The sequence below is a fragment of the Mirounga leonina genome, unplaced genomic scaffold (assembly GCF_011800145.1).
Source record: "Mirounga leonina isolate KUSES-001 unplaced genomic scaffold, KU_Mleo_1.0 Mir_95, whole genome shotgun sequence".
Classification (NCBI taxonomy): domain Eukaryota; kingdom Metazoa; phylum Chordata; class Mammalia; order Carnivora; family Phocidae; genus Mirounga; species Mirounga leonina.
Window position 1 is genome coordinate 15,411,028 of NW_023270865.1, and position 15,587 is coordinate 15,426,614.

The window sequence follows — 15,587 nt, forward strand, 5'->3', positions numbered from 1 at the left end:
TTAGACAATTTATATCCATTCTCTCACATAGCTTTGCAGTTGTTCAAAGAGGAAGGCATAACAAATGCTAATTTTATCTATGATGAAAATCAAAGCTCAGAAACATTAAGAAACTCAACTACAGTTATACTTCTTTTAAGTGGCACAAGCAATGCTTATTTTAAGGGTCTATGATAAAGGTCTCAAACCTAGGAGAAATTTTATGAAAATCTTTTCTTGTGGCACAAAATAATAATTTACATTTTAATTAAAAAACCTAATTCTCACTTAAAATGTTCAAATTTTCTAAATTCTTAAACAATAAGTACTATCCAAAAAAATCCAATAAAAACAAAAATGTGTTTACAACTATGAATTAGTTTGTTCATGCATTCAAATATCTACCATTATACGTATTCTCATTTTGATAAACTAAAGAAATATAAACTTGAATGTGATATTAATGTTTCTTTTGGATCCACTGAGTGATATTCTAGTCTAATCTTTTAACTAAAATTAGCTTAACTGGCTCAATATATTTAGTGTTTTAATCTAAGCAGAGTCAAATGGGAAGGGAAAAAAAGCAAGTGTAATGTTGTAAAGAAAGATTTTTTATAGGGTGGTAAGTATGCCCTAAATGAATTGAAAAAAAGTTTTGTGGATTCTTTTTTTTTTTGGAAAAAAATGTGAATTCTTAAAATGAAGAAGATGTAACTCTTTAAAAACATTTTTTTGCCAATAACTTATTTTTCATAACCCTAATGTAAGGCAGTAAGAATTGATACGTCAAATACTGACCTCATAATAACACCCATATTTGTAAAGGAAATGATGAAATAGAATAAAATGTGAGCCTAAAAGTTCCAGGTTACCATTTAAAACTTGGTATGGAAAACAAAGGCAAAATAAATTAAATTTCCTTACTCCCTACAGCCCACTGACAAGTCCTTGAAACAAGCAGAATCACCTTCCTCTAGGAACTCAGCTGCCTCAATGTTAATACTTTGCTAAGGGCAAGAGGCAATTTTAGCCAGAGCCCCAGGATTTTGTGAGTCTACTTTAACATATAAAAATTCCTTTAGAAACTTCCTTTATCTCTAAATCCCCTAAGACATATGTTAGCAATCACCCCCCAACCCCATGCATATGACCCACTGATATACATCTGAAGGGCTTCATGACTAGGGTTTTGTTAGACAGTAATAAATGACAGCTAGCCCCCGTAAGGTCCTGGCAACCTTGCTTCCAAAGTTCCTTAGAGACTTACACTATCCCTAACACCCTCCCAACTTGAAAGTATATAATGGGCCACTCCTCCTGACCCTGGTTCAGCCCTTTCTGCCCATGGGTCCTGTCCCCATGCTTTAATAAAACCACCTTTTTGCAGCAAAGACGTCTCAATAATTCTTTCTTGACCATCAGCTTCAAATCCCAACCATTTCCTACATCAAAACTTGGTTTTGGGGTGCCTGGGTGGCTCAGTTGGTTAAGCGACTGCCTTTGGCTCAGGTCATGATCCTGGAGTCCCGGCATCCAGTCCCACATCAGGCTCCCTGCTCAGCGGGGAGTCTGCTTCTCCCTCTGACCCTCCTCCCTCTCATGCTCTCTGTCTCTCATTCTCTCTCTCGCAAATAAATAAAATCTTAAAAAAAAAAATTAAAAAACAAAACTTTTGTTGTTGGGTAAATTTCTTTGAAGTAGCTACTTTATTTCCTTGGTTGTGATATAACTTTAAATCTGAAACATGGCATTGTTGTGAGTCATCAGAATAGCAGATACAAAGTAATTGCTAGAGCAATGCTGTGGCTGAAGCAAACATTTAGTAAATGTTAGAAGTGTTTAGATATTAAAACTGTTCATATTAAACCAGAATATTAAACTTTTATAAGGAAATGGAATACATGTGGGTGTCAGAGGTCACAGATATTTAAGTAACATATTTGATTTGTCTGATTAGTTGTTTCTTTAAAAGCATGGTTGTAGCTCCTAGTTTGGGTCTAACTTGCTTGAATTTCTCTATTCGGTTTCTTCTCAGTGTTGCATGTGACTTCATGCCTATTTACATGTTAAATAAATACTTAAACAAAGACATTTATATCTTTCAAAGGTGACTTCATAATCATTTACTAGGAACCTCATTATATCCTACTAGGTGAGTTAAACAACACAATTCACACAAGGTCAAATCTTTTTTTTTTTTTTTTTAAGATTTTATTTATTTGAGAGAGAGAGAATGAGAGACAGAGAGCATGAGAGAGAGGAGGGTCAGAGGGAGAAGCAGACTCCCTGCTGAGCAGGAAGCCCGATGTGGGACTCGATTCCGGGACTCCAGGATCATGACCTGAGCCGAAGGCAGTCGCTTAACCAACTGAGCCACCCAGGCGCCCCCAAGGTCAAATCTTAATACATTGCTTTGGGGAGTGGCATGAGCAAAGCTTTTTATTTTGGAGAAAATGACCAATCAAATCATGTTCACATTAATCTTTGTGGGTATTTTATCTCTTTTCTACTCTTTAATTATCCCATGGACCAAATATTTAATCTCCATTCAGTGGAAACAAGAGATGAAATAATTTAGAAGTTATTAAAAAAAAGAAGTCCATCTATCACAGAGACTTACCTATATTAGGCACTTAAACATATTAAATTAGATTTTATTTAAATTACGCTTCCAAACAATAAATACCATCCACTCATACTGAGGTGAATGCAAACTGAGTAGTTTTGAACAAGAAGAATTTTTAGAAGCCCTAAAATGAAGAGTAATTACACTCATTTAGGTAACCATCATACCTATAGAATTTAGCTTTCAAGTGAATTAAGCATTGAAGGATAGATTTATTTGACAGTTTGCTGAAGAGCTCCTCTGAATTGCAATATTTTTGGTTCATATGCATGTGTACAAGACCAACTACTTTGAAAATGAAGTGCTGAGAAAAATGTCAAGAGATCAATTTGGTGCAATCATTGCTCTGGACTTAAGTACTATGGAATGATGTACAGTAAATTATTGAAGTGTCTCATTTTGAAGGGCATGTTAAATAGCATTTAATTATATCTGTTCAAAACATGAAGGAATTTTTAATGCAACATCCAAAATATCTAAAATTAGAATGAAAAATCTGTTTGAAACATTTGTATGCTCACAGAGAAACACTAAGAATGTCAGAACTTTCCAAATAAAGATTCCATTAACTCTCAAAAGGAATATTTCCTATTTAGTGGCTTATCTATTGCTAATCTCATCTCTAAATTCTTATTGACTATGTCTGCTCTAATTGTTGACATCTCAAACAATTTCTATTTACTCTTACTTAGCATGATGCCTATAGCCCTGCAGGGAGCCCCTTTGAATTCACACACTTAATTACTTCCCTCTCTCCAGGGAAGTGTTATTCTGGCAAAAGGAGAGGGGAGAAAGTTTATCAAGTGGTGTCATAAACTAGACAGTAATATTATAGAAGGCATGTGTATAAAAGGAGAGGCCAGAAGAAATATTAAGAAAAATTATTCAAAATTTGGAAATAAATCAAAAGAAAGATAACACATCCCTTAAATGCCTTATTTTAATAAAGTGCTCAAATATTATCCAAATATCTAGAAGAATATCTCTTTGTTTTTATGCCATTTACTCTTGATTCAAGATTGATATTCTGACAAGTTACATGATAACTTGTAGATTTTTATCATGACAAATGCAAATGATTCTGTTCATTAGAAAAGATAACCATCAAAGGTTATGGTTTTATTGTCCTGAAGGACATCTATCAGTTTCATAGTTAACCAAGTAATCTTATTTTAGTCCAACATTCACTTTCTAAATGCTGATAAATACCCAGATCTTCAAGGGCTCTTTGAATCACCTTAATTATTCTGCTATTTTCCTCACTGATGAGTTTAATCAAATTTTAAACATACTCATTCACAGTATATGATAATCAAAATGGCCCATACCCTGGCAAGTAGATGGAATTTTTGACTAAATTTTTAATACATTTTTTAAACTAAACTTCATGGTAAAACTAAACGTTACTATTTTGTATACCTGAATTCAGGTGATGCCATTTCCTAATATGTGAATACTAAATTTTTCAGTAATACCTCACCATGATTACTGTTTTTTTGTTTTGTTTTTTAACGATTTTATTTATTTATTTGAGAGAGAGAGAGAGATAGTGAGAGCAGGAACACAAGCAGGGTGAGTGGGAAAGGGAGAAGCAGGCCTCCCGCCGAGCAGGGAGCCCGATGCTGGGCTCGATCCCAGGACCCCAGGATCATGACCTGAGCCGAAGGCATACGCTTAACGACTGATCCACCCATGCACCCCCATGATTTAGGAACTACTAGATGACGGGCATTGCGTTAGACCCTCAGTATTATCAAAAGTCATATGTGAACCTCACATTATGTAAGTCTTATAGCATTATTTTACTCACCTTTGAGAAGGTAATTGCACACTCAAAAGCAATGTTCATTTTTTTTTTTTGCTATTCTTTTAAATCTGTTTCATTACTTCACCTTTTTTTTTTTTAAGATATTTTATTTATTTATTTATTTATTTGACAGAGAGACAGCACAAGTAGGCAGAGTGGCAGGCAGAGGGAGAGGGAGAAGGAGGCTCTCTGCTGAGCAGGGAGCCCGATGCGGGGCTCGACCCCAGGACCCTGGGATCATGACCTGAGCTGAAGGCAGCTGCTTAACCAACTAAGCCACCCAGGTGCCCCTCATTACTTCACCTTTAAAATGTAAGTACAGAGGTATTCTATTACATTCTATCCTCCATTGTTTTTAACGTTGGGGTAGATGTACATTTAGTGTTATGTAGGTGTTGATTACAAAATATACTCATGAAGTATAAACGAACTTCTCGTTTGGATGATTTATTTCAAAAGTTACATTAAAAGTTTAATTTTCGGGCGCCTGGGTGGCTCAGTTGGTTAAGCGACTGCCTTGGGCTCAGGTCATGATCCTGGAGTCCAGGGATCGAGTCCCGCATCCGGCTCCCTGCACGGCAGGGAGTCTGCTTCTCCCTCTGACCCTCCTCCCTCTTATGCTCTCTGTCTCTCATTCTCTCTGTCTCAAATAAATAAATAAAATCTTAAAAAAATAAATTAAAAAAAGTTTAATTTTCTTAGAATAACTAAAAGTAAATTATGTAAGACAAGAAAAAATCATACATTTTTTAAAACTGATATTCTGAATACTTTGTGAACTAGAATAGGTTGGATTATTGCTATAAATGGTGTTAAGTAAAAATTATATATTAAAAATACAAAACACAAAATTCATTTCATGGGTTCACTTTAATGTCTAAAATAATTTTGTTTCTAAACTCTCTGAGACTCTCTTGACAGCACGGCATCAATATATATACTCATTGTGATAGAAGTGAAGATTTTAAAACTTGGGAAGAAGCAATAGAAAATTTTTCATTAATATGTGATCTCTATCATCTTAGAAACAATGCCCTAGGACAATACCAGAACAGAAAATGCATATGCATGATCAAGGAATAGATTTCTACTACATGTAAGTCCTCCCTAATAAAGGAAAGAAGGGGAAAATGTGAAATTTATCAGTTATGAAGATATCATTGCATGCATTTTATTATCTTTATAGATATACAATTATATTTATATGCCCAGAGCGCTTTCAGATTGGTAACAGGAGTAACAGGCTACTGAACGCATTTAATCCTATAAAAGAAAATATGTGCTTGGGCTTTTCAAGATAGTTTAGACTTTACGTACAAAAAAGTGACCTATAGACATACCCTGCCTGCCACATACTTCAGATGGCCCAAAATGCAGATTCTAGAGCCCCAATCTAGACTCACAGAATCATAATATTTGGGCATTGTCTGAAAACTACATTTTAAACAAGATCTTCTGATGATTCTTATGAATGTTTGGAAATTAATATCTGGAGACTAATGTTTGGAGTCACTGGTCTTAAGGAATGGGAAAAACAATTATTTGAAATTATTTTTGAGGACAAGTATGGAAGACTCCACTACACCATTAGAGAGAAGTGTTCAACGAACTTAAAAAAAATATGAGCAGTTTATACTCGAAAACAAAGTTGTGGGCATTGAATATCACACCACACTACCCATAGATCATTTATTACATTAATTTCCTTTTTTCCTCTTAGGTACTTGGGATTTGACTTTTAATCATGAACTTTGCTCTCACATTTCTAATGACTAGACTGTTAGGATTGTTTTGTCCAGTATATTTTCAGAGCTATTTGTCTCTTCTTTCAGAATCACGGGGATCTATTTCAATACATCTAATGAAAGGCATAGTTTATATATACTAAGACACATCTAGCTATCTAGTTATTATTTTATTCAAATTAATGTTTTGGAATTGGTCATTTTTGTTTTCCAATATTACATGGTTTTTAATAAAGTAATTTTTATATATCTAATGTCATATAATGCATATAAATATTATATTTGAATATTAACTAGAATTTGAAAATACCATATGAACTGGAATATGAAAAACAGAGGGTTTTAATGTTTAGATTTTAAGGCCACATATGTATTGTAGTTGAGTTTTTACTTCTAAATGCAAAAATAAATCTCCACTTTTAAATATACAAGAATAGAGTTTACAGAAGAAATGTGCTTACTGTTTAAATTATTAAAACAATTCTATTGCTTAGTATTATGTTATGTCATTTCAATATATAATGTTAAGCTATTATTCATGTCATTTTTGTTTAAATTTCATTTGATTTTCTGAAACATGACTTAAGGAATACAATTTGTTCTATGTATTTTATAGTCCATAAAGTGTTTATTTCTTTTCAATGTGTGATTATTTTTATGTATAGTAAAGCATAGGTTGTCAGCTGAATATGTTGAAATGTATAATCTTTAAACCTTTTATGGAGAATTCTGAGAATAGCCTATCTTTTTCTATATATTTTCAACTGACAGTCAATGGGAAGTTAAAATTATAGCTACAGTTGGAGCCCATGTTCTACTAAAAAGGCTGAAAATAAATTCAGCAGCAAGGTTGCCTGCTTCTGATCATCCCTTCTTATAAATGACTGCTAACAAAATTGTTTTCCCTTAACCGTTGGTGATGTGGGCAGGGGAGCCTCTGAGGTAAACTCAAGACCCATTAATGGAACAGAGTGAGAACAATGAAGGAAGGAAAACAGTCCTGAAAGAAAGTAGAAATACAGAAAAGTTATTAAAAGTTGCCTAACAGAGCAACGACTTTTTCCCTTGAGTCTAGTTCCAATTTTAATGTGAAATCAATCCTGTTGTTTCTTACTAAAAGGAATTCCTATGCAAAATATTAAAATCATAAAAATACAAAAATTATCCAAAGAGGAATAAATATATAGCACATCATTATCCTTTTATATGGATAACAAATACGTAAGATTAAAAATCAAATGGAAGGGGCACCTGGGTGGTTCAGTTGGTTAAGTGACTGAGTCTTGATTTCCACTCAGGTCATGATGTCCTGAGATCAAGCCCATCTTCCTTTCCCTCTGCCCCTCCCCACACCCTGTTTGTGCTCTCTCAACAAATAAACAAATAAATAAAACAAAATTAAAAAATGGGAAAGGAATAACAAATACTCTAAACTATTCACATAATCTTGAAAACACCTATAATAACTTGTATCCGTGTGAGTAATCATCAATGTTCTTTTGTTATTCCATTGGCAATCGAAGGGAGAGGATGATTTCTAGCAATTTTCAGTAAAAAAATTTTACTTTTCTCTCCCCCTAACAGCTCAACCGATCTACCCTACCTCCTTTTCTCCCCTCTCCTGCTCTAGATTTATTTTTTTTTTACCACCAAAGCAGCTCAATTTTACCAAATATAGGACAAGGATGTCATCAAATCACATCATTTACAGACAACTGAACATTGCAAACAAAGTGGGAAAGGGACAGTTCGCAGTTGATACCACATAGTATCAAGATATGACACATTTTTTGCTGTGTCATTTTGAGATGTGGTAGCTGTTCAAATAATTATCATGAAAGAGCTATAAATTTCTACCACATTTTCGCCTCCTTTTCCTACTCTCTACAATAATACAGGTGAACAGAGAAGATTTATAGTTATAATTCAGTGGTTCAGTGAATGAACTCTGGTGCTAGACTACCTCAGCTCCAATTCTAGCTCTATCCCTGAGTGCCTCCCTGGGGGAAGACAAAGTGGCTTCATTTCTAATTCTTTCATCTTTACTTATAAAAAGGATATAAAAATAGCACATTCTTCAGAAGGTTGTTGTGAACATTAAATTAGTAAGGCATCCAGCTCGCTTTAAACATTGCTGAAGTATTAGTATGTTATCAAGCAAAGTAAAACTGCATATGGCATGATGCTTGCTTAAAAAGGGACAGTAAATCTGTAATGTGCTTTCATATGAGTCCAAGAAACATATAAAATTGGAATCATTATTGATCTTAACAAGATTATATAAAAATAACATGTTAGGTTATATTAGAGGAAAACATGTTAGTTAAGAAACTGCACTACCATTTGTTGTTGATGTCTTTTTTTTTCAAAAAAAGACTTTATTTGAGAGAGACAGAGAGAGAGAGAACAAGCAGGGGGAGGGGGCGAGGGAGAAGGAGAAGCAGACTCCCCACTGGGCAGGGAGCCCAAAGTGGGGCTTAATCCCAGGACCCTGAGATCATGACCTGAACCAAAGGTAGATGCTTAACCGACTGAGCCACCCAGGTGCCCATGTTGTTTATGTCTTAATTGCCAAACAAAGACAGCATATCATAGCTAAGAATAAGAGCTCTTTCATTAGAATGCCTGAGTTGGTATCCTATTCCTCTACTGACTGGCTGTGATATCTTAAGCACCATTTTTGTATCAGCTTCTATACCTATAAAATGGAACTCAAGCTGAAACTGAACTCACAGATCCACTGTGAATTAATTGATGTCAAACAAAGACAGCAAAGCCTGAGATGCAGTGAATGTTCAATGACAGAGGAGCTCTATTACCAGTGTCATTATTACTAGCTGTAATAATAATCAGTAGCAGTCAATAATTTCATTTATTTCATGTCATCTTCAAAATCACATCCCAATAATTTTGTGAGGTATTAAAAGAACCATTTGGCAAATGAGGAAAATGTGATTGAAAGAGACAAAACCATAAGTGAGTTAACTGGAATTTGAGCTCAAGTCCATTTGGCCCCAGAAATAACTTCCCATCAGCAGATCTTAGGGTTGTTCAGGGAATCACAGGGTTGCTGGAGATTCTATCAAGGGTCTAGGAGATCAAAACTATTTTCTTTTTTTTTTCTTCTAAACTGTTTTCTTAACACTGCTAAGTTGTTATGTTCCTTTTTTACTTCATTCCCTCTCCGGTGCAAAGTGGAGTTTTCCAGAGACTCTAAGACATGTGATATTGCAACAAATTGAAAGCATAAAGACAAATGTGAAATGATTACCCTCCATTAAGTCTGATATTAAAGAGATCTACAAAAATGAAAAACAATTTTTCTATTTTTTGTTTTTGAAAATATATTTATTTTTATTTTTATTATTTTTTAAAGATTTTATTTATTTATTTGAGAGAGAGAATGAGATAGACCGAGCACGAGAGGGGGGAGGGTCAGAGGGAGAAGCAGACTCCCTGCCGAGCAGGGAGCCCGATGCGGGACTCGATCCCAGGACTCCAGGACCATGACCTGAGCCGAAGGCAGTCGCTTAACCAACTGAGCCACCCAGGCGCCCCGAAAATATATTTTTTTAAAATAAAACACATGACATGCAAATATGCAATGAGTTGTTATTTTATGGAAATAAAAGAAATATTTTCATAATTTCTTAATTTTACTTTTTTGTATGGCCAATATTGATACATACAATCCATATAAACAAAAGCTCTTGAGGTGTCAATAAATTTAAGATTGTGTTAAACCAAAAGATTGGAGAGCCACTGTAATGTTCATTTTCTTTAAATCACACACAGACAGAGCAAGCACAACAGGTATTTTACTCCTGGTTCTCCAGTTGCAGAGAGCAGATCATGGCATGTCTCATCCTCCATGACTGCGTGAGCCAATTGCCATTATAAATCTCCTTTTATTTATTTATCTGTTTGTCTGTCTGGTCATCTGTCCATCCGTCTATCCTACTGGTTAGTTTTTCTGGTGGATCCTGACCAATACAGAAATGTTATTATTTTACCAATAAGTATGTTGCTTGCTTTAAATTATCTGGTACAGGAAATGCTCTTACATAGTTTTGTAAGAATTTTATGGCAATTGAAAAATTTCATCTAATATTTTTCTTTTTTTTTAAGATTTTATTTATTTATTTGAGAGAGAGAATGAGAGAGAGAGAGCAGGAGAGGGGGGAAGGTCAGAGGGAGAAGCAGACTCCCCGCTGAGCAGGGAGTCCGATGCAGGACTTGATCCTGGGACTCCAGGATCATGACCTGAGCTGAAGGCAGTCGCTTAACCAACTGAGCCACCTAGGTGCCCTTATCTAATATTTTTCTTATCTATTGAGAAACATGAACATTTTCTCCTATATTCTATAAAAATTTTGAAATATATTGAACTTAAACCAACTCAATTTGGCTATTTTCATATGCTGTTTGATTTATTGTGGTACTTTTTTTTTTTTTTGACAAGTAAATCAGCTTTTATTTCATAGCACTCTTTTAAAGTTTTGATTTAAATTCCAGTTAATTAACATGCAGCGTAATACTACCATGGAGCCTGATGTGGAGCTTGATCAATCTCATGACTCTGAGATCATGATCTGAGTCCAAATCAAGAGCTGGACACTAGACTGAGTAAGCCACCCAGGTGTCCCATAAAGTTTTACTATTAATGGGAAAACATATAGTGAACCCTCCATTTCTACAACAGTGAATAACATTTCTAAGACTACAACATCCAGGTTTGTCACCAAAGATTCTTTCTTCTCTGTGAATTCCTAATATGGGCATTAGCAGCTTCTGGCTTTGGGGTTCGCTGTTATCATTCCATTTTACCAATCCCTCTTCTAACTGATAGACTAGTAGAAATGAGCATATTGAGGACTAAGAACCATTCTATTTTCCTAAAGTGGCAGTACATCTCTACTCTAAAGTGGCAAATTGTAGGGTTTCACTTCCTAATGGCAATATAATTTCATTTATTTCAGAATTCTTGTCTGGAGTTACAGAGGAATGAAGGTGAGTCTGAGGTGCAAATGGGAACATTTCCTGAACCAAAAGTTCTGACCATGAACATCATCCTGACTTATGAAAAATAGTTGTGAGAACTAGAGACATTAATTCTGGATGAGTCTTGGCTTAGAGATAGGTTGTGCATATAAATGAAAAATTATCGGGGCGCCTGGGTGGCTCGGCTGGTTGGGCGACTGCCTTCGGCTCAGGTCATGGTCCTGGAGTCCCGGGATCGAGTCCCGCATTGGGCTCCCTGCTCAGCAGGGAGTCTGCTTCTCCCTCTGACCCTCCTCCCTCTCATGCTCTCTGTATCTCACTCTCTCTGCCTCAAATAAATAAATAAAATCTTAAAAAAAAAAATTATCACACTTAAAAATGTAATTTTTTGACTTAGTGTAAGGAAGAACTCATAAAACAACTATAGTAGTCCAAACTGATCAACTTTACCTCAGGATATAATTAAGTACCCTGTAATTAAAAGTCCTCAAACATTAAGTGGGTTATATTTGTCAGAAGGAAAAGAGAGAAGATTCTAGCATCCAATTGGTACAAGGTCTCTATAACCTTTGAATTTCTCCCAAAGCAGAGATACTCTGTTTTCAGAATAGAAACATCAGCTTTGGAAAAGATACAGACTCTAGCCTGGGCAGATCTGATCTCCCTGTTATATTTAAACTTGCTTTCTAACTGACTCACACATTCACCAAGAGAATGGAATGTAATTACTTATTTCATTTTTAAAAGTGTTTCCTAGGAGCAAAGTAGGAGAGAGGGACTCTTAGTAGGAGGAAAGAAAGACAAAATGAAGACTTACCACAGATAAAATGCCTTCAAGGCCATTGTCTTGCCAACATTTTATTTGGTTGTATTTCTAGGTAACTTCTCTTTTTCCTTAGTCCTAGCACTTTGTGAGAAATGAGGATGAGTAGTTAAGTGCACAATTGGGTGAATATCAGAGAGGATAAGGCAAAATAAAAACTAGATTTAATTTGCACATTTGATACAATAATCAATGTTAGAAATAATAATGAATTAACATTATTCAAAATAAAAGAAGACCCTGCTTGACTTAGCTAAAATAACCATCAAGCTACAATATTACTTTCTTAGGTATATGAAGGACAATCGTATCTTTAAAGTCTTATCATTAATATTAGTTTACACAGTACCCATTTCTTCCTGACACATTAAAATCATAAATTATAGAATATAATTTTAGCTTTTTATGATGAGAAGAAGCTGGAAACAAGCAGTGTGTAAGGAAAGTTTTGTGAAGTTATTACCTTTATAATGATCAATTATATTGTCTACAATTCTTAATATTAGAATTAGGCATTTGAGCTAAAGTAACATCACTAATGATCTGTGACCCCCATGAGTCTTGACTCTTGATATTGATGTTCCTATGTAGTCCCATCTGACATTGAGTAAAGCCAAGCTGTATAACCTATAAGGATATTGTAGAAATTATGGAATATAGGAAGGAAGGCTTCTACCTTATGTTCTTTAGGATTGTTCCCTCTGAGAGAAGTCAGCCACCATATCATGTGAACACTCGAGCAGAAGCCAAGATAGGAAGAAACTAAGGTCTATCAACCATGAGGTAAGCATCTTTCAGAAACAGACAAGATTTCAGAAGATGGAGGCCCCTGTCCATGCTCTCTGAAGGTACTCTCCTCTGAGAATCTGAGCTAAAACCACCCAATTTAGCTACTCATGTCTTGACACATAAAGATTATGTGGGATATTAAATATTTATTTATTTATTTATTTATTTATTTTAAGATTTTATTTATTTATTTGAGAGAGAGAGAATGAGAGACAGAGAGCACGAGAGGGAAGAGGGTCAGAAGGAGAAACAGACCCCCAGCTGAGCAGGGAGCCTGATGTAGGACTCGATCCCGGGACTCCGGGATCATGACCTGAGCCGAAGGCAGTTGCTTAACCAACTGAGCCACCCAGGCACCCTTAAATATTTATTTTTAAGCTGTTAAGTTTTGGAGTAATTTGTTATGCAACAATAAGTAATACAGTACTATAAAATATATTTGTATAAATATGCAAATATTTATATAAATTATGTTAATCAGTTCACTGATTCAATATCAAAGTGAAAAAATTCTTCAGCCTTTGCAAATATCCACACTATTCTTAGACACAGCACATTACTAACTCTCACAGGGGAACTTTAAAAAGACCAAAGTGTACATTCAAGTCCACACAGACTGACACAATAATGACTTTAAAATGTATCCCTAGTTTATAAGCAAAGGACATTTATACATATACACAGATATACACACATGATAATTTAAGCTTCACATTATAACAAGTTCAAGGGAAAATGAGCAAGGGGACATTGTGAAAGGACAACAGTCTTGCTTATTCCATTGAAAGAATAGTAGAGACTATTCAGGGAAGTTCTATTAAAATTAATGTGACCTTTCAAAAAAAAATTAATGTGATCTTTCAACACATATTGGGTTTTTTGTTGTTATTTTGTTTTTTTCTTGGCTAAATTCTCTTTTAGGGAGTTGTTAATGTCCAAATTTGGTAGGGGATAACGTCTGGTAAAAACACATATATTTAACTTCTTTGTATTAATTATTTAATACTAAAAATTTTTGTGATAAGGATCAAAGATGGGAAAAATGTTCTCTTATTTTATTCCAGTAACTTATATCATGAACCTTTTTACTTTTGCTTTGTATAACTCATCATTTTGCATTTCTTTTTTTTTTTTTATGCAAAAATTCAGGTTTTATTTTTACTTATTCTTACAATTGTGGGAGCTGGTATCAGGAACTTATAGGCAAATATCAGGAACTTATAGGCAAAAACTTTTGTTTTCTACATCTTAGCTGAACAAAAATACACAATGTGGCATCATCATTAGGCAAGACTTGCTTTTTTACATTTCACACAAGAATACCATATTATCCTTTTTTTGAACAAAATGCCCAGATTACTAAGGAAACCATCTTTGGAGGAAATGTTTAATAAGCATATTTTATTTAAATAAATCCTCCAGGAGGAAATGGGAGCATTCACTGCCTTTACTTAGAATAAGAAGGCTATGTAAGCAGTTATCTGTCAAATTTATCTGTGCAGCTCACCAACATTTCCTCACTGGAAACATCAATATTTCCACATCGCAGTTCCCAAAATGACTTTAAAGTCTCAAAATTCTGTGTCTCCTTTGGCTTGCTTCTCTCTTGATTCCACCCAGGCTTTATTAATGGTTCGTTTCATGTCATCATCTCCGTCTTCATAAATTTTCTTTAGAACATTCATCAATCCCTCACTAGGGTCTGTTTCAGTGTCATAGGAGGGCTTTTCTTTCTCTTTGCATTCTTTTTCAACCTGAGTCAGGTAGTCCCAACGTATGTTTTCTGCTTTCTTTCTACATAAGATAAGAACTGTATCTGTCTTGACTTTTTTTGAACTGCCTTCCACAGAGATGGGTTTTAAGAGATTGTTCACAATCATGGAGTAACTCTTCCCATTTAGATTCTTTACCAAAAGATCAAATGACCTCTCTGTGAAATGCACCTGCACATTCTCGGTGGGGACCTGATGAACTCCAGTTAAGGTAATGTAGATTTTCACAAACTTATCTGACTGATCCCATCCGTAATTACTGATTTTCACTGTATATCCTGTTGTAATGGGAGCAACCACAGCAGCTGGCTTTTCACTGTCAAGAAGTTCTGCTTTTCTCTGTGATTTCTGCTGCATCTTGTTCTTGATTTCTGTCTCAATCTTGGATTTTTCAGCTGTAAGGGCATCACGTACTCTTTTTCTAGTGGCTTTTTCCAGCAGCACCTTCACCTCTTCTAAATCTTTCTGTAGCTCTTCCAAAGCTGAAGCCATGGTCGGGCTGACTAGGCAAGGCCCGCGCTGCAGACACGCAGGGGAGAGAACAGGAAACACCGCACCGAACGCGCTTACCGGGACGCAGGCCCCACCCGCACGAGTCGCAGCTCTCCAAGCCTGTGCGCACACCCGACCCGGCGCGAGACCCGGCCCGCCTCCCGCACGCGGCGCCTCTCCATCATTTTGCATTTCTTGAATTTAAAAAATACTTACTTTAAAAGACTCTACTGATTGTGGAGTAAGATTTTTATCTTTTCTTATATATATAGAGGGAGAGATGTAAGGGTTCTCTAAATTCTGATCATCCTAAAGCACATTAGTATAAGAATAAGGAATCACTATAAGAAAATTCACTGATATTTTCAAGTTGGATCTATTTTATTTTTATTAACCTCTTTAAAGTGAAAACAATGATAGATTTCAGTGTATACACATAAAAAAACTAGTAACTACTTGAATATTTTGATGCAAATTAAATATAACTGATATTTTATATGAATATATGTTTTTATATATGTATTCTAATTACTTATTTAATATGAGAAATAGA

At 35.1% G+C, this 15,587-nt stretch overlaps 1 protein-coding gene across 1 annotated transcript; it reads right to left on the reverse strand.

The window, feature by feature from the left end:
• Nucleotides 1-13,892: 13,892 nt before the first annotated feature.
• Nucleotides 13,893-15,119, reverse strand: LOC118006294 (calcyclin-binding protein-like). The gene has a single exon (XM_034998914.1). The coding sequence runs from the start codon at nt 15,032-15,034 to the stop codon at nt 14,342-14,344; it is 693 nt and encodes a 230-aa protein (XP_034854805.1). The 5' UTR covers nt 15,035-15,119; the 3' UTR covers nt 13,893-14,341.
• Nucleotides 15,120-15,587: the final 468 nt, after the last annotated feature.